The 20,506-nt window shown below is 39.0% G+C and overlaps 1 protein-coding gene across 3 annotated transcripts in view; it reads left to right on the forward strand.

Moving 5' to 3' along the window:
* The first annotated feature begins 269 nt into the window (after positions 1-269).
* iqsec1b (IQ motif and Sec7 domain ArfGEF 1b) overlaps positions 270-20,506 on the forward strand; it is a 146,592-nt gene continuing 126,355 nt past the window's right edge. The window contains exon 1 of one of the 3 annotated variants that reach the window (XM_056734394.1): positions 270-949. In XM_056734394.1, coding sequence (XP_056590372.1) covers positions 660-949 — 290 coding nt within the window. In that variant the 5' untranslated portion in view covers positions 270-659. The remainder of the gene's footprint in view (positions 950-20,506) is intronic. The other 2 variants (XM_056734387.1, XM_056734388.1) reach the window with 2 other exon arrangements.

Raw genomic sequence — 20,506 nt, forward strand, 5'->3', positions numbered from 1 at the left:
GAATTAAAAGTTGATCAAACTGATCTACAAGACGCTGAAAGCGTTTAACTACAAATTGCATACATAACAAAGCCAGATTTGACCAGCAAAAATTACATTCACGAGATCAAGAATCAATCATTTATGATGTGGAATTGGCCAGAGCACCAGCAGAACTTATTCAATATGATTTAACTCTCAGTGTGCCAGCACACATGCGAGTATGCCAACGCATACAAATGAGGGCGTGGCTTAATAGAGTACCTGTTGTATGGACAGAGATGAGGCACTTGGGGTTGGCGTTGACCACCACATAGTGAAAAAAAATGAAACAAAACCATTCTGGAATATTCTTCACAGTTTAAATGCGAACTTGCATTCGTATTATAGGTTCACGCCACAATAAGTGTGTGTTTTTAAATGTGAAGTACTTCACATGCTACGATGCGAGCACTTCCCTAGACCTCCCACTGAAGGGTTAAATGGATTTAGCATCCACGGAGCGGTTTACGGCGGGTTAGTTATTGTGGCGCAGCGCAGACCCTCCGGACGGCGCGCCGCAGCGGACGAGCGCTCGAGCGCAACTTCAATACTCCGCGCTGAACGCCGTCAGCAGCACCAGCGAACGTAAACAATGGCGGAGCGGCTGTGAACCCAGCTCGGCGGATCCAGTTTGCCCCATGGATGGGCATTTCGCGTACGTCGTCATGGAAAACCCGACCGAGAATCCCAGCAAGGCGGCGGAGTACCTGAAAGAGCTGAACAAAATCATCGAGACCCAGCAGGAGTTGTTGGAGAAGCAGAAGGTTCGGATCGAGGAGCTGCAACAGCAAGTGTGTGATCTGTGTCAGGAGAACGCGTGCTTGAAGGATCAACACCAGAGGCACCTGGCCACCTGCAGACTTGTACAACAACAGGGCAACAGTCACTCCACGCTGGGTGCCATAAAGGAGAATGTGATCCAAGAAAAGTAAGTTCCGCCGAGCTGTCACCGCTCGTTCCGTGTCTGAATCGAATTGTATGCAAATGAAAGTTTCAATTGGCTCGTGAGTTGTATACGAGGCTCTTTAAATGGCTAGTCGTCATGACCAGAAGTGTTTATTTGTAACTAATACACAGACTCCTTTAGTGCGACGGCGTTGGGGGTGCGCGAGCTCACCATGTGAGGAAATACCAGCGCTCAAATGGCACCGTTATTCATAACCGGGAGCGTAATGTACCTAATAGCTGTCTATTTTTGAGTGAATCCATTACGTGATGCTTAGGGAGCTCAGTTTCAATAACAGCAAGAAGTAACACCGAATGTATTATTAAACAATCTTGGGAGGTGCCTGTGCATCCATAGTTATATCTTCGAAAGCACATTGGCAGCTCAGTGGGTATTAAAACACAATCCATGCTTGTCGATATGTGACAGAGCTGAAGAGTTCAAGCCTCAAACGTTGCGAAATCATGCTGTTTTTCTCTTTTAGAGCATCTTTGAGTGGCATTTATGCGTTTAAAGCAGCCTATCGATTCTCATGACAGTCTCCATCTAAGCACCCATCTCGTACAGCAGCATCTCTTCTTATATATATTGGAAGGCGAGGTTTAATGAATTGTTAAATGGCAATGGACGTTTTGCTCGCGTTTTCGTTGATTTCAGTCGTTGTGCAAACGCAAGACAAGTGTGTTGACTAAATAATAAACACGTTTCATATGATCTTGACCGATCCATAGGGTGTTGTTTTGATTATGACCTTATAATATAATACGATCACATCTCCATCGAGGTTTGAATTCTTGAAGTCATTCCCATGGGGCGTCAATAATTGATTTGTATGTCATGGTAAGTGTGTCTTTTTAGGAGCTTCACCTTTCTTAGGAATATGGTCATCTGTGAATACAGGGTGAATATGATACCAGTACAGTATTCTTAAACGGCGCCTTTTCACACATCCCCTTTGTAAAGTCGTGTGATGCCATTGAAAAGTCACACGCGGTGACGTCACATCAATGGCTAGTAGAATCTTCATTATAGGAATTCAAGTCTGCTTTTATGTGATTTGTTGTGGTGCGTGACAATGCTCAAGCACACATTGATTTAATGCTAGAAGCTTGCTATAGTATTTATGGTGGGTTACAGTTTCAGTGGGAAGAATAGTGCACAGGCTTTCAAAGTGTATTTGTTGCAAGACTGATACTGTTGTTTGTCTGAAGTGTTTATCGAAATCTGGATGAGTCAGGAGCGTTACCTCCATTCATTTTTCAGCAAGAGTTAGATCTGGAATTTAGGACATCCCAACGCATAAGGAAGGGATGATCAGATTTCTCTCATGATCAGGGCTGTTGTCGGGGTGGTGGTTGACCCACTAAGGTCTTGTGTCATACATCATTTGGCCTGAATCTTGTCAATTTTATGACCTGGCTTGTTTCCTCTTTAAGCTTTAGTTCTCTACGCCATGTCGGTAAATGCTCACACCTGTTTTTTGGGCGTGTATCTAAATATGATTTGCAATTTTAAGACTGTAATTGAACTCTTGTATAGTTGGAGTCGTCTTTGGGATATTATTAACAATAGACTGTCTCATTTTCATGGATCATTTTGATGTAGTGTGCTGTTTTCTTTTTTTACTCTTCTTTAGCGTTTGAAGAGGATCTTAAAGGGACAGTTCACCCAAAAATAAATATTCTGTCTTCATCTACTCACCCTTGAGTTGTTTCAAATCTGTATCGTTTCTTTGATCTGATGAACACAGGGAAAGATATTTGGAATAATGCTTTTAACCAAACAGTTTTTGGACACTACTGACTACCATAAAATTAGAATGGTATTCAAAAGTGCAACAGAACTGTTTGCTTTCCGTAATCCTTTAAAATATTTTATTTTGTGTTCAACAGATTAAAGGAATTTACCAAAAAAAAATTCCTTCTATGGTAGTCAATGGCGGCTTCTATGGTAGTCAATGGGGCATATGCAAACGAGTCAATGACGTACTTCCGCTAAAATCTCAGCCAGTCTGTTACATCCGGCACCATAAGGAACAATGGCGTTTCGCTTCAGGATGCACATAGGATTACGTGACAACAACGTGAGTCTAATTATACAAAAACCATAAATTGACAACCAAAAAGAAGAAGCACTCTTGGCTATCCGTTTCAAGGTACATCAACAAATGTAAATAGCTAAGCAAACTTTTGCACTTACTAGAGGCATGATCACCGAGGCACTTAACAATGCTCATCTGAAGTGCTGTCAGTTCGTTGAAATTTTAACTTTTTTACTAAATACATCATTATCACTTGGTGAAAAATCCCCTTAGTGGTATGAGAGTAGAAGTGACCCAGCTGGTCACTACCCCATTGATTACAAGCATTCTTTCAAATATATTTCTCTTTGTTCATCAGAACAAATACATTTATACAGATTAATAAAATTTAATGCTGAATAAATGACGACTGAGTTTTCATTTTTGAGTGAGCTGTTCCTTTAAAACCTTGTAATTTAAAGTACTCTAGGTTGAAGCTTTTTACAGCTGCAAAAAAAGCTGGAGTGTCAAAACTTGGGTTTCCAAATGTAGGTTTTTTGTAGTTTTAAACAAATGCAGTAATTGTTTAAAACATACATACTTAAGTCTGTTGTGATCTGAAGGACGACATGAATGTTGGTGAAATCAAAGCTCAAAGCAGCATGTGTTTAGCATGGCTAGGGTTCTTTACATCAGTCAGTAGATTAGACTAGAAAAGGGTCAAGTCATGACAGGACATTTTTAATCTTGTGGCTCTCTGCTGACATTCTGTTCTCTAGCTTTTCCATATTTTTCCATGTTATTGGGTGCAAGTGCATCATTGGGAGATTTTCAAATGTTTTTGCAACAGACAGTCCCAACGTTATTCTTATGGTCAAGTAGTAAAATTTACATTTGAATACAATGTATTTTGAATATAAAATGGTAGTGCAGGCTACAGTATAAACTCTCAATGATTTGTGTGTTGAATTCAGAGAGTATTTGGTATGCATTGTTTCTGTATAATGCTGTTTAAAGTTAAAGCCTTTTATGTTCTGTGGCCAACTGCTGGCCTTCGTATCATGCAGCAATTTGCCACGTCAGCTGCTGGCTTTTTGCTGACCGCAGTACGCTGGAAATCAGAGCCTGGGCTGAACTGGTCAGTAAAGAAGGTCTTGGTGATCTTTGTATACAAACAAGGAATTATCTCATTTCTTAAGATTTGGGTTATTCAATAAATATTTGTGTATTCACAGGGTTAGCTAAAAGTCAAAGGTGACTTGATAAGCAGCATTCAGTCTTTTTATTGTGGTGTGAATATCCCCTCTGTTTGGACGAGGTTGTTATGTTTAGTATTTGAGCATGTTTCCATTGTTCCCTCAACTAAGGCTTAAATTTTGTTTATGGTCCCCTTTGTGATAGTAAAAAAGAAAATTATACCAGTTTCTCAGCCAATTTCTTCGTGTCGTACTTTCCTAAAGGGAAATGTCACACTGTTGCCAAGTTTATAACAGGAGGCGCAGCTCGAGGGAACTACAAAGAATCTCATACCGACTATGCAGAATCCCAACATCCCGAACTCAAAATCAATGGCTGGCAGATGTATAATACACCTTTGCCAGAGGTGGTGCATGTCCTTGGCTGAAAAATGCACGCTTCCTCCCAGTCCCGATGCCAGAAGTCTAGTTATTATAGTCTGCAGAAGCCGTGAAAAAGTGGGATTTCACAGGTCACTTATATGTGTTTTCAAGACTTTCAATGAAACAATAATTCAAATAATCCTGTAGAAACCGCGACGCTGTGGCATTGTGTCCGTGAAAGGCGTAACAATCGGTTGCGTGCTCCCGTTTGTTCAGGTTCATCACCTGCAGCTTATATGACTGCAAATGGCACATTGCCGTTTCCAGCGTGATGGATAATAAAGTATATGAATAGGATTGCAGGGTAGCCCAGGGCGGAAGCGGAACATGTGCTGACCCTGATGTGGATTTTTTTTGTCCGCGAGGGAGTGACATCCATCTCGGATACTGAGGAACAGACTATGATGAAACACTTTGGTGGCCATGTTACGCTGGTATTTGAATACTAAGATGAAAGAAGTAAACAAACATGCCATTGAAATATTGAAGGCCGTGAACGACTGCTACAATTGCTCCCTTGAAAACACTGTGATTGTTTTAATATGAATTATATTAGGATTGATTAGGCTATGCGACGTTCAGGTAGTTGAACCACAGGTAGACTTAATTGGGAATTTCATTTGGCTGCATTATATAGATTGTGAACCAACTGTTTTCAATAATAGGTCCCGGTAGACACATTACTGGTAACCTGCGGTAACTTTTATTAATTGAGACTTACATATGGTATCTCAAGAAAAGGACATTTTAATGAAAAACTGCAATAAAAGCAAGCATTGGTCCCTCATAAACGTGACTTAATAGCGGCTGATCTCTGGATATTTGAGGAATATTGCTTTTGTGCTACAATTGCTTATTCCGTCGATTTGTTACATGCAACGCAGCGGCAGTGGCATGGAATATTGTTTACTGGTGCAAAACTAGTTGCAAATTATAACTCCTGTCATAAGATCTGCGCTGCTCTGAGCTTAACGTTCCAATATTCGTCCCGGAATTAAAAACCCTTGGAGGTTTGGAAAAGCGAGGAAAAGAAAAGTGTGCTGCAGATGGCATATGTTATCGAGATGACAGGGCTTCGAGTTATAATGGTTTTTGATTCACAGTTGGGGAGTGTCTCTTGGTTTATTAGGCGTTGGGACGCCTTTTTACATGTCTGCGTGTGTTTTGTTTACAACAAGCAGAATAATTCTTGTTCTTATGAATTCTATAAACAACTTTACATTTTTTTTGGCTTAATTGGGCTCCTGATTTGTATATTCAATTTACTTCTGCTCAATGCATTGCAGATTGTATAGAGCTCCTAATCATATTTTGAAAGGCATGTAGTTTTGCATATATTGTAGTTACAGTAATGTAGTATATTATATTTCCCCTATTAAAACTTTGGAAGGCATGCCAAATTGTCTGCTGTTGAATATTAAAGCAATGAACATGAGTGTTATGGTGTTATGGCTATGTCAGTGCAGATGTTGTTTGAACGTATGCATGATGGTAAGTGCTCTATAGCTTTTAAAGGGGTCACATGCAAGTAAGGTGGGTGTACCTGTGAGCACAATTGCTTTGGAACCTGATGTTCCAAATATGGTAAGAGCCGTTACATATCCGTCTCACGCTTGCAGTATTCGTCCAATCTCGACACACTGGTTAACTGGCCAATCGTAGCACACCTCGCTTTTCAGAACGATGAGCTTTGTAAAAAATCTCCGCGTTTCAGAGAGGCAGGGCAAAGAGGAGATACAAATATGCAAGGTATGTGGAAAATACAGCATTTTTTAACCATAAATCGTGTATACACATTGCATTACATCTAAAACAAGCGATAATATTAGTTTTAGCCCTGTCATATGAGCCCTTTAATTAGCCAAATCCCTGAAAATACTTCTAGCTGTTTTCATTAGCCACGTGAATGAGAATTGCATGAATGCGAAGTGTTGTGCTCCACTTTTGGAACGCCTCTCGTCCAATCAGAATCGAGCACCAGAACTGACTGTTGCATAATTAAGTTAAATGACTTCTAACTTATTACTACTAGGCTGTAATTGACTGTTGTTCCAGGTACTGTCTGTGCTTTATGCCTCCCTTATCACACTGTGTTCTCCTTTGTCTCTCATAATAAAATAATTTAATGTCCATTTATTAAGAGTTGTTTGGCAAGTTGTCAAGTCATAACAGGGGTAATGCACAGTCAGCCCATCATTATTGCAGAAAAGCTCTTTGCTTCCCAGTGCCAGGGTTTATATATTCTATTTTGCTATGATTTCTGGCTAATTGGAAATTTTCCCTTTAATGTTAACCAATGAGTTGACACTCATAAAACATGTTTTAGGCCTTTTAGTTTCTTTTCCTTGCTTTGGTGAAGGCACCAAGAATAGAAAACAGTCATCTAAAATGTATTCTGTATGAATTCCGCATAGCTCATTACCAACTCACTATCTCAGTTTAAACATGTTTTTAAAGAAACAAGATGATGGTTTTAGGTTAAGAGAAACGGTTGTGTGATGACCGCTGCTTCACATCTGTAACAGGATGATAGGAATCCTCAAGGGATACCAGTTGGTTAAATGGAAATCATCTATCATACAGCCAATGGAACACACTCAGCTCTGCATCTCTTTGTGATGTTGGAGATATAGGGATCAGAGACTGGCACTATAAACAGTGCACTACTATACAGTACAACAAAACATCAGTATTTTATTTAATTGTTTCTTTTTTTACAATAAGAAATATTCTCGGCTGTATTTTAAAATGTATTTACCTAAGTATGAAGGGGAACTGTGTTAGAATTGTGAGCATATATATAGGGATAGTTCACCCAAGAATAAAAATTCTGTCATAATTTGTTCAAACTCATGTTGTTCAAAACTTGTGACTTTCTGTCTTTGGCGGAACACAAAAGAAGCTTTTGTGAAATACCTCTGTGGGTTTGTGTCCATACAATAGAAGTAAACAGGGGACACTGTTGTTTAGTTACCCACGTTCTTCAAAATATCTTTTGTGTTCTACGGAAGAAACAAAGTCATAGAGGTTTGGAAGGACATGAGAGTGAGTAAATTATTAAATCCTTTTCATATTTGAGTGAGCTTTCATTTACATTTGCAACAAATTCATGACTTTAGGGTTGCTAGCGCTGCGCCCAATTAGCAACATAAACAATACTCAAAGCACAATTGTATTGAATTGTGCCTTAACCGAGATTTGTTGTAATTAGTTGTTTGTTTCTTACATCCATCCTTGTTTCTCACCACGATTTGATTTGCGCTCTTGATAAGCAGGAACCTTGAAAGTGCACATTCTCGAACTCATTTGACAGTCATACATTCTCTGTCAACTGTCAATGCGGCGTCCCTTGTAGCACTGTCCCTTACAACTCTAATTGACGATTGATTCTGCCGTTGATAAGCAGGGCCTCTGAGCTATTAGTCACTGAGGGCCTAAAGCATGAGCCGGACCTGACAAAATAAAGCTTATATTGGATTCTGTCTAAGGGGAGTCCACTGTGAAAACATGGTTCCTTACATGACACTGTGATTGATGGTGATTCTGGTTTAGGAACATGGTCTTGTTGAGACCGACTACACCGACGAAGCTAAATGATAATGTGTGAATCATTGGATAATCTGGGAATGAAAGGTAATAGCTCACATTTAATTTGTGGCAGGAGAAAAATCGGATATTTCACAGTTTAATAATTGAAAAGGAATTTGTGAAAATTAAATCCAGTCAGTGAGAACTTGCAGTCATTCGGTTTTATGGCCTGGTTTAAAGCTCCATGCCCAATCAAACAAAGGGGAAACATTATTGTCGGTAAAAAATACTGTTTGTCCGAAATGTTGTGACCGAACAAATAGGCTTTTTGCAGAGCATTACATGCAACTTGAAAACAAGTCTCATTGCATGGTCTGTTGTATCATATGTGGACATGCCCAGATCGGCCAATAATAGAATTTGTAGATAAATTTACACCAACGACTATTGTTTTTGACTTTATTTTTTCTTCTCACAAACATTTGAATTTAAAAATAGAATAAAACGTCACAAAATAGAACAACTAGGTTTGCTGATTACCTCAAAAATCTATAGAAATAAATCTATATGATCAGTTTCAAAATGCTAGCGGATGTTACAAAATTCCGGTTTGGTCTAGAAAAATTATAAACTATAATTTAAACTATAATTATAATAATAAACTGAAAATTCACCTCCATTTCACCTAACTTGAAGCTTGACTTTTTTCCAATTTGTCGACAGATTTTCTGAAAATGGAGGATTACAATTCATGTACAATTGGTATTTATTAGTTACATTATTGTAACTTTGTTTACTAATGAAAACTGTATCAACAGTTATTAGGTTTGTTTGATCTCTTTTATGGTGGGCCAGCACCACAACCCTGCGTGGCAACCCTGGCCTAGTTAAATTCGAAACTGTATATTTCATGTTTGGAAATAAGTTACGTTCTGTCACAACATGCTCTAGAGATGTGTGCCAAAGTCATTGCCAGGTTTTCGTACAGAGCGTTATCATAAGGGAGGTCCAGCATTAGTGAGAATCCATTTTCACCAAAGGCTCAAATGCTAGCTGGCTTTAAATAGATATTGAATATTTGCCCATCAGGCATTTTTATGTTTACGCCTCAAGTTAGAGTTGATCGGCACTCCATTATTAAGATTATGAGTCCTCTTTGCCAATACGGTTGTTACCTGCAGTGTGCAAACCCTTATCGCTGTATAGCACACGCCAGAGGCAGATAACAACAGAAGCCTCATATTGGGTTATGCTCATGTTTTAATCTGATGTTGAAAAACTCAGGTTTTTGACCTCATCTAATTTTCAAATGAATATCCTTTTTTTAACTTAAGGATCAGTTTTAGTCTCTTGCCAAATGCATTAACCCACATTTATGTACTGTATGAACCGTATGAATTATGTTGCTTTAAGCAGAAAAGATACCCTGCAGGAAAAAGTTAAGCAAAAATTGTATGGTTCCTTAAGCTCCAAGACATCGTCTGGACTGTGACAACCATATGGGCAGGGCCCATTTCTAAGAAAAAGTATTTTTTTTGTCATTTATTCACCTTCATGATATTAAAACCTGTATATGACCTGTTCTTTTGTGAAACACAAAAGAAGATATTTTGAGAAATGTCTCAGTGACTATAGAATGGCAAATATTGTTTGGTTAAAAAATCTCTTCTTTTGTGTTTTGCGGAAGAAAGAAAATCACACACATTTGGAATGACATGAGGGTGAATAAAGGAATAAAATGGGTGAACTATCCCTTTAAAATGTTCTGGTGTCATTAGGCATAAGCTCCATTACTACTAAAATACACATTTATAAGAGTTTTCCTCGTCATTCAGGGGCGTAATATATTTTTCTCCTCGGTGCAATCTCTCAAGTGAGTGTCTATCAGTAAATTCCTCGCGGAGGCAACATTGGCTCAGGAACGCTGGTGTTTTGAAGCGATTACCGCTCTCTGCAACTTTTGACTTAAATGACAGTGTTCATCTTGGCAACACTCTTGTGATTTAGTCTGTTACTAGTACAAAGTGCATGCCGCATGAACGATGAATATTAGCAGGAATGTATCGAAAAAACATAACAGATTCTTTGTGCTTCTAGGGAATTGCGTGAAGCATTAATTCCCCAGCTGAGGTTGAAAATTTACTCTCCTCCAACACTTAGCTGCATAAATACAGTCTAGTCGAGCCTCGCTTCAACTGGAGTCACTTTGTGATAGTCATGGTGCGCCACAGAGATAGCCGACAGCCTTCTGCTTTTAATAGCCTGTCCCTTGGGGGTTTTAGGGTTTGTTGAAACACCCGCTGTGTTGGAAATGGACTGTCTTCGTCTAGCTCATGAATGATCTGTCTCACCCTCATTCGCAGGGTTTGTGAAGCAAGCGATCCATCATGTATGATGGGGAAGACATTTAGTAAATACCAAAAAAAGAAGTATGGAGAGAACAGATCCATTAATACTTCATCTCAGGAGACAGATTATTCATCAACAGCCTGTCTGATGTCCGCTTGTTATGCTTTAATGTACCTTTCTTTGTGTCTGTCTATTTATCATTTATCCGTCTGTCTGTCCTTTCATGTCTGTCCAACCATCTGCCCCATCCATCCATTTGTGCGCCTATTTGTCTATCTATCTGTCCGTCTGTGTGTCTATCTATCTATCTATCTATCTATCTATCTATCTATCTATCTATCTATCTATCTATCTATCTATCTATCTATCTACCTATCCATGTATCTTTCTGTCTATATATCTGTCTATCAGATTATCAATTTATTTGTCTATCCACTTATTTATCTATCCATTAATCTGTCCATCTATCTATCCAGCAATCTATTCATCTATCCATCCATCCATCTAGACTATCTATCTATCCATCTAGCCATCTATCCGTCTAAACTCAACTTTATTTATATAGCGCTTTGTACCATTTTCATTGTTGCAAAGCAGCTGTACATGAAACAATGACTTTAAGCAAAACATTCAATTTATAAAAGGAAAGTAAGAAGAACAAAGTGAATAAATGCACTCTCATTTCACAAACCACGCAAAAAATAAAAAATAAGTATGGCAAACACACACACACACAAACATCTGTCTAATCAGTATTCTAACTAGTTTCATCATTGCATTTTAACATTAATACAGTACAAACTTTCTCTTAGTTTTAGTGTCAGTTGAATTGAAGGAAATTGAGTGTAATTTGATTCATTCACCACCCAGGCTTTGAGTGCACTGTAGTGTTCTTCAGTGCAGAGATTGGTCAAAGTGCTTTGGTCCGCTCTCACATTCTTTGATAAATGGTTACTAGCTTTCAGCCGAGCAAAGTAGCAGGCCAAACTCCCACAGCACTAAGTTTTCAATGACTGTTTGATTTGAGAGCAGCATCTGTCCGGCGAGCACCGCGTCAAAATCTGCCGGAACACCTGCCGCGGTGCGCTCCTAATCTCTGCATTCAATTTGGCCCCATTACTCCTTGAAGTGGCTGACAGGAGAGGGCAGGGTGCATGAGAGGAGAGATTTAATCCAGCGCTGGGGAACGTTCTCTAAATCATGGCCTGAGGGAGGGTAGATTAGTGGCCCGATGCGCAGCATGCTCTTGCTCTCTCTCAGGTGAATGGCTGTATCGTGTGTGCAGTCTCCATCCTTCTAGTTCTCGCTCCCAATAAGCAATAAGCCACGAAGGCCACGCATGATTACTGTAATGTTTTTTACTATGTGCCTAAGCACACCTTTTATACCCAATGTGAACATTCATTTACAACCCGTTTTATTAGTGCAGTACGGTGTGGTCTGTGTCTGTGTAGAAAAGGAATGGGGGGAAAATGTAGGGCGGGATTTGTTTTGAACCTATGGGATTTCATCGGGTTGTAGTTGGAGATGTGTTTTTAATTATTCCCTCAATGTGGTACCATGGTACAGTGATGGTATCAAATACCATTGATCTGAATAATAATATTTATATACCAAATTTGCATTCGCCTCCGAGGTTAAATGCATAAAAAACATTCCTTAGTGTTGTTTTTTTGCCTCAATGATGTTTTAATTTGTGTTAATATTCTAAGCTCTGGCAGGTCCATGTATGCAGCAGAACAAATGCGGCCCCTGTGGGCTTCGGCACGGGGTAGGTGGGGATGAATATGTCTTGAAGAGGCTGGATGATGAAGATTTGCTTGGCTCTGTTCACCCTTAGGGCAGTGCTTTACAGCAACCCCAAAAGCTCTCTTGTAGATTTGGGAGTGTCCTGGCTTGCTATGGTTCACTGAAGCTGCTGGTGTTTCGGCTGGTGTATTCTGTGTGTACTGTCTTGATAGATGTGTCAGTCTGAAGTCAGCCCTATTTGAAGCATTACAGGCTGCTCAGATCAGAATGTTGAACCGCAGGGATTGGGACACATTTGTTCATTGCGCTTCTCAAGCGTACGTCTGTATGTGGTCAAGACGCAATATAGTAGCTGTATCTAAATTTTTTCCCACAGTGGTAAAGTTTTTTCTCATTCATACTGTATAGAAACCACAACCAGCAGCCTCTGACTCATCCCCAGCCACCTATAAATCAATTCTGTGTTATTACAGTAGTGGTAGGAGAGACGGATTCTGAATTTATGAAGCATTTGTGACCCCAGCCGGAATTGAGAAGGCCTTATGACTTGTTTATGTTCTCTGTGGATATTTGCTCATATGTAATGCTGTGTTCGTTCTCACCTCTGGTTCATCCAAAGTCAGTCTTATGAACTGATATATTATGTGGCCATCAGCAGTTCGTTCTGAGAGGGTGTCTTGTTATTGATTGAAATTTTAATTTATGGCCGTGGTCTGTGGAAACGTGGTCAGATGGAACAATAAAGTACTATGCATACTGAAAGGTATGTTAACTTAAGGATGTGTTGTCACAGCCCGTTGATTCATAAAATAGCTAAGAATGTTAGTATATTAGCATTGAATTATTATTAGTATAATTAAATTATTTTTTTCAAATAATGGAAATAACAAAAGTAATGCTCTTTTAAACTGGTTTAAGCGGCCGCGCAACCGTGTTTCATGCATTCTGACTTCTTTACAATGTTAAACATGCTATCTTCTCATGCTTAACATGGTCAAATGGTTGTGTTACGTAGTATTTCTGTGCTCGATACACTCCCCCAGCGATCGTACGTTTTTTTAGAACATATAAAACTGTTTCGTAACAAATTTTCTTAGTCCCTTATTGGACAATTCTCCTGGAAAGCACGTGGCATGGAGCATGCCACGAGGGAGCATGCACAGACGTCACTTTCACTTGTGTGCAGGAGAGAGAGAGCATACTTTCGCGATGTTCAATTGTTTGTTTGTTCACTGCTATTGGTTGATGAATGTTATATAAACGTTGGATATAACGCTAGATTTGGAGATCGTTTGAAACTGATATATGGAGCCTTCTCATCGCCAAAACATGACGGACATGAATCTCATGCGGTGAATGACACTGATGTCTGTACTTTAGTTCAGCCTGCCCCTCCCCCCGCATGCGCCATATGGTATCGGAAATAATTGTACAGCTATATCTATCTTTTTCAAACTAAATACTCTTCGAACATACGAAGTATGGGACACGCCATATACTGTTTCCATAAAAAAATTCTAACTCCACCCCTATGGATTCTCGATTATATGTGTCGATAGTCTTTGAGGTGTAAATCATCAATGGTACATTTTCCAAGCGGATTATTTGTAACATTTACATGTATGCATTTGGCAGACGATTTTATCCAAAGCGACTTACATTCCTTTATACTATACATTTTACATAGGTATTTGCAATCCCCTGGGATCGAACCCACAACCTTGCATTGTTAACGCAATGCTCTTACCTCTTACCTCCTTTTATAAATGTCTCATTCAGCATGTGGACAATGCGTTGCATTTATTAGTTTCTGTGTTTTCATTTCAATGTGTGTGCATTTGTAGCTTTTCTCTTGTATGTATGCCTTATGTATACAGGCGTTGTCCCCCATAGATCCGTATCTTGCAATCATAAACTTATATTGCATGTTGCCAATAATGCTGGTAATAGAGCTTAAAACGTATTTATTTCAGAATCTACGGAATATTATTATTATTAGTTTGTGTAGTATCAGAATTAGAGCTCTGAATTAATTTAGCATTTCTCCCAATTGCTTCCAGTGTTGAAATGTTGGCCAAATGCTTTGATTAGAAGTCTTTGCCAATGGTGTAAACAATAGCTATGTTTTGATCCAAATTTGATCCACTTCATAGTAAAAATGTCTCCCTAAAACGGCACAAGCTATAACGTCGACTTACTACCCAAGTGTCTGTTGCACGCTTCGTTTTTACTCAAAATCCACAGGGATCTGCAGCTGGTTCTTTTCTGAGCCTTTTCTAAGAGTCTTTTGCGCTTGAAAGTGTGGGAATCTGCCACCATCCAGCATGAGAGGCAAACAGAGCAATTTGGCATTAATGTTAAAGGCAGCGCTTGGCTCATTCACCCACTGTCAAAGCAGCGCTGGTTGCGACTCGCTCGCCCCTCCCATCGGCTCACTTTTCAGCCAGTTCCCAATTAACGTCGCCGCTACATGGAACGTCACAGCACAAGCCTTCATCTGTAATGGGTTTCCTTTATTTTGTACTTATTGCGTCTCTAATGAAAATGGGAACCACACTGGTAATGTGTTCCTGTTATATTTGCATTTAATAACGATTGCCTGAGGCTTAGCAGATACAAAAGTCCTGCTTTCAGAGCCACGGGGTTTCAAAACCCAGTAATTTCATTGTTGATTTATGAGTTTTGCATTTGGCTCAGGCACTTCCGTTAAAGTCAAGTTCCTAACTTGAAAATTCACAATAACCTCCTACGTCACTAATCCAGGCTTTATCCACAGACTCCCACAGCAGTGATGAGTAATCTCACTGTGTGAGTCTGTTTACATAATGTTCAATATACGTTTAAGCCTTAAAGAGCAGCTTTAGCACTTACTACAGGCGTGCACGTGGGAGATCCGGTGGCTTTACCGACATGATTTCTTTTAACATTGTTAAAAAAAACATTTTAGTAAAGTGTTTTTGGGGCATCCGCAATGCATTTTTATGTACAGTACGAACTGGGACATAGCTACTATATGTTTTCAGGCGTTAGAAGTAACAGGGTTGATGGTTTTATAGTTGGCAGTAACAGGGTTGATCGTTTTACAGTTAACTTAATAGACACTTTTTTATCTCTTTCAGTTAATTGACATAAAAATAAATAAAATATTAGCTAAAGTACATTAGAAATGAAATAAAAGCAACATGAAAATTTTTTCAGGGATTTGTCAGGTCAGTTTTGTGTTTTGATGTTTTATCCTTAATTGACGTCACCCGGCTGTAGCTGAACATATAACCTTATGTCATTTCAACCACCTGTAGGGCATTGGAGAGCAAGAGCAGAGCAGCAGGTGAGAAGCGCTGTTAGCCAAAAGTCAAAGGTCATGTAGATGAAGAGAAGCTCTCCAGGGGAATTTTTAATAGGCTGTAACATGAAATCATCTCACCCCTTGGCACCACCATCAGGCGATTAAGTATTACTGCTCTTATTCAGCCTGAGCTTTCTAATAATTAGACGGAGATTAATGAGGATAATTTGGATTTATGTAACAGGTTAAGTAGACATTCTTTACAACAGAGAGTTGAACAGACTGGCAGGGCTGGTGGCACTGTTAGAGATACATGTCATGTATTGGGGAGATGCACTTGTGAGAATGTTGTCTTAAATCTATTTGACAAGATAGTAAGTCAAGGCTGTGTCATATTCTGACTCGTTGTTGGCCAGATGGATTGACCCAATCAGGAGACAGAGATATTTTTTGAACGTTTTCTGTAACAAGGTTTGAAAGCTGTGATTTTGCCTCTTCACACAGACAGTGATCACAGGTTGTGAAACAGGCCCAATTATATGAATCAGTTTAAGAGCAAGCTCAATGGCCAGAGGTTTTTCGTTATTATTTTCCTCATCGTAAATGTCCTAGACTCTTGTAAACTGTTGACTGTAAATATGTTAATGTAAAGTAGGCATTCATAATTGTTTGAATAACTTGTGGACATCAAAAATGTGTGCTGTGGGATATATCAGGCAGACACTTTTATTTAAAGAGTACATAACTACGGATCTTTAAGGTCCTACTTTGGTTTTAAGGAGTGTCCAACAACAAGTTTATGTACATAGAAAGTGTAAAAACACTATAATTTTTTTAATAATAGACAGTTATTCTCACCTAGGCTTACTTCTTGACTGAAGTCCTAGTAGGGCTCGGCGATATATTGTGCAATATATTGTGCGATTCGTCTGCTCTCAGTTTCTCAATGACTTACGGTTAAATGCAGCCACATCCGAAAACCAGAGGGCGCTCTTGCGCAGAAATTATGGATATGGGAAACAGAAGAAGAACAATTCATTGCAGTAAATGCCAGTAGTCATTTTTTATCGCTGTTCTTCAAACCTTTTCAGGATTATAAAGTATATAAATAGTGATGATGTTTGACGAGTATTGCATTTTCAAATGTATGTTATAAACGATTCAATCTCGTAGTTATTTTAGGTCGAGTAGTACCTCCTACTGATCAAAAAGCTGTAGTTAAAGGAAGAGCTTTGCATAAATATCTAGATGCTGCGCGATCTAGAAGCAGTGTGCTTATAATGTGCATTTGGAAAAGCAACACCGGTCGAACATGATCATTATAAATATACTTTATTATCATAAAAATACCTGATGAGGCTTGAGTAACAGTGATAAAAGATGTCAATAGGTATTTCATAGATTCTAGAACAAGTTATGGTCTTCTTCTTCAGAGCGTATTTGGAGTTTCCGCAAGAGAGCGCCCTCTGGCTTTCAGATGCAGCAGCATTTACTTCACTCAAAAGCTGTGCATAAATAACGTGATATTTATCGTCGGTTTATGACAGCCCTTGGGGGGTCAATATGTAGTGACGTAAATCCGCGGCGGTTCGCGAATCGGACTAGGGACGACTTGTTTGCGTTATTCAGAGTCGACTCCCTTTTTTCAAAGCCACATAACTTTGTTATTTATTCACCTTCGGATTTACAACTGGGCAGACTGCTTACTTTCAAACACGGCAACATTACCCAATGCATGAAATGTAATTTTCATGATCTCATGTTATGTACTCTTTAAAGGTAAACGCTTTTCCATCAGTGCCTGTATGTGTTTCCTGGCAATCGAACCCACAACCTAACAAAATGTGCTACAGGAACTGGGTTACAGAAATAATAGAGATTGACAAATCACTGCTATTATTGGTTATTATTTGACTTAAACCACTAAGCCTAAATTAAACTTTCTTCCTTTTTTTGTGCTACAAACATGATACATTAAGCAGTGTGACATGTTGAGGACAGCTGTGCAATTACTTTATGCAGTTTTGCTGTAGCAGACAAACTGAGCAAAAACTCCCAACCCCAACACTGAAGCATTGAAATAAATATACAAACCATATAAATATAAAGATGCAAACCTAGTGTACCAAATTCAGTAACATAGAGATTTGGGGCTGGGTTCTTTTGAATTGGGCCGATAAGCAACCACCCAGAACAACCCAGAAATCGCGACTCTATGTCTCTCAACGGCTCTCCTTGAAATCACACCAAAGAACTTATATCAGCTTGATAAAAAATACTTATCCACATCCTGGCACCTGAATGTTTTAAATTGAAAATCTCCATTCACTCTATCTTGTGGTCTTTTTGTCTGGACCTGCCGGATGAGCGACATGACTAACTCGATTTAAATACTACCTTAAACATAAAAATCAAGTCCAGCAGTGTAAAGTGTGTCTGGAAATCACCACATATCTAACAAAATTTGCTTTGTCTTGTAAGACAACAGGACATCCGCTCAAAGTGTTATGGTTGGGAAGTTCACACATCCTGTTTCGGGAATCATACGAGGCACAAAATGTCATATGTCATCCTGCTTCATTTTTTCTAGAGTTATTCCATTATATTTAATTCTGTAGTGGCTATATTTGCCTTTATCGGCTTCTTGGAGAAGATTTAGCTCACAGAAAAGAAAAAGAATGAAAACAGCTTAAGCCTTATGGTAATCACTGACATTTCGCTTCATCCCTTCCTCAATATTAAAATGCTAGGTTTGTTTTTGTGAGCGTGCGCGTTGTCCTGCCCGCTTCTGTTTTTTAATCCCGCGTCATCTGTTGATCGCGTCAGATGGGCTACTTTTATCAGGCCTGAACTGTAATGAACCCTTAAGTCGTATCGGCTTGATTTAGAAACTTGTTTCTGCAGGCGGGTATATATGTTGTGGATATTACTGCTATAGCATCATTGCTGTCATAGGACTGATGCTCTGATGTATTTTGTTTTAATTATTTATTTCGGTATTTACTAGTGTTGGAAAGAGACTCTTCGTTAGTGTTTTGGCATCACTTTAGATGGGAAATTGGATGTTGAGAGCATCTCTTAAAAAAGAGCAGCCTCAAGCTTGTTGGTCAACAATTAGCAGGCCTCAGATCAGGACCCAGAATTTTTTTCAACGCCAACCACAGATAATATTTTGAGAATTAACAGACTTAAATATGTCGGTTTTTGTGTCTTCATAATAAATGGTGAAATCTGTAGACTTTTTATGAAATCTTTTTATGAAATCTCTAGACACTTTATGAATCCACCTTACTGGTTTATTGGGCCTGGTTTATTGGTGCATGTTATACCAAGATTCCCACCAATTATTTTTCCATTTCTCCTTTTTTTTTATTGTATAAAGAAACAATTACAAGTCTTTTATTATAAAACCCACATAATCTAAGTACACTGTGTGTGTTCGATTTCTTCAGAATTTCTTCAGAATCTTCTTTCCATCAGAATGGTAGTAAAGATGCCATTAACATGCCGAGCAAAGAAATTTAGCGATAAGCAAACATGTACATTATGCATGATGACTGGGTTTCGATGAAATGGTTTATAACCTTTACCTGAATTACATTTACATTTATGCATTTGGCAGACGCTTTTATCCAAAGCGACATCCTATACATTTATACATAGGTATGTGCAATCCCCTGGGATCAAACCCACAACCTTGCATTGTTAACGCAATGCTCTTACAACTTGGCTACAGGAAAGCTCACAGGCAATTGTGTGACATTCGACCATGATGGGTTATTATAAATACAGTAAATGGTGTATGATTGTACACATAAACACACTCACTGTGTATAATCTAATCCCACAGACAAAAGACCAGAAAAGCAGTTAGCAAGCTGTGAGTGTTTGGCAGTGAATTTCGTCTGTTCTCTGTACAAGCAGGTTCATCAGAAAATGATTTTTATGAAGTTGTGGAATTGACCTTCTCAGTTAGTTTTGCAACCAGATCCAGGTGTAATTTTAATGAATTTGTGTGCTGCTGGGAAGTATCTCACTATGTCTGGATAGGCTGTTAAATCTGTTTACCTTCCAGCAAGAGCGACTTCGTAATATGGTTTATTCCTATACAGTTCCTGCTGGTATACAGTTCTGCGGTCCCCAATGCAGTTTTCGTGAATGGTTAAGTGAAGCACGTCTCTCTCTCTCTTTCTCGTGTGGATGTGAGTAAGCAGCCTCCTGCCAGTGATTGATAATGCCCCTCATTATATGTGCCATTTCATCTTTGACTTCCTGGGGAAACCTCATGCAGAGACAGTCTGTATGCTTGGAGCACCTGCTAATGTCTCTGCGAACAGCACACTCTCCACGCACGCCACAATTTCAAAGCAAAGGCAGGAAGTTCAACACCGGCCACGCACATTTGCCAGCTGGTGTAAACGACAATCTTTTCTAATCGCTGGAGAACCTGACTCTTGCTCTGCTCGGTAACATACTGACTTAACGTCACAAAAATTATCATACAGTCATAATGTTAAAGATTGACGCATAACTGAGATCTGTCAACTTTTTATGAAGGGTCATTATTCACCCTCTGGAAAAGCTTTTTTATTTGATAAGAGCCTATTATTTTGAATCATGCAGCGTGTTATCCATTTATGTCAAATTTAATTATGTCTTCTCCCCATGTGTTAAGCTCTTTTGATTATCATGCATACCATATTATAGGATACAACTTTTGCTATTTTTGCAATTATTGCTTTTGCTATTTTTGCACCGTTTACTATGTATGAGTGAATGTGTAACACAACACTGTCACTTTAACTACCATTGACAATTTCTGCTGTTTAACTTATTATTTTTATAGTACAGTAGACAGGATAGTGTTTACTATTAGTATCCTATATACCATTCCAAAAAGTGGCATCTTTTCTCACCTGCTTCAGGGACAATCTGCCTCTTGCCCTATAGGAAGCAGCACGGGAAGTTAGGTCGAGTCCACAGCATGC

The sequence above is a fragment of the Triplophysa dalaica genome, chromosome 21 (genome assembly GCF_015846415.1).
Source record: "Triplophysa dalaica isolate WHDGS20190420 chromosome 21, ASM1584641v1, whole genome shotgun sequence".
In the NCBI taxonomy this organism is placed as follows: Eukaryota; Metazoa; Chordata; class Actinopteri; order Cypriniformes; family Nemacheilidae; genus Triplophysa; species Triplophysa dalaica.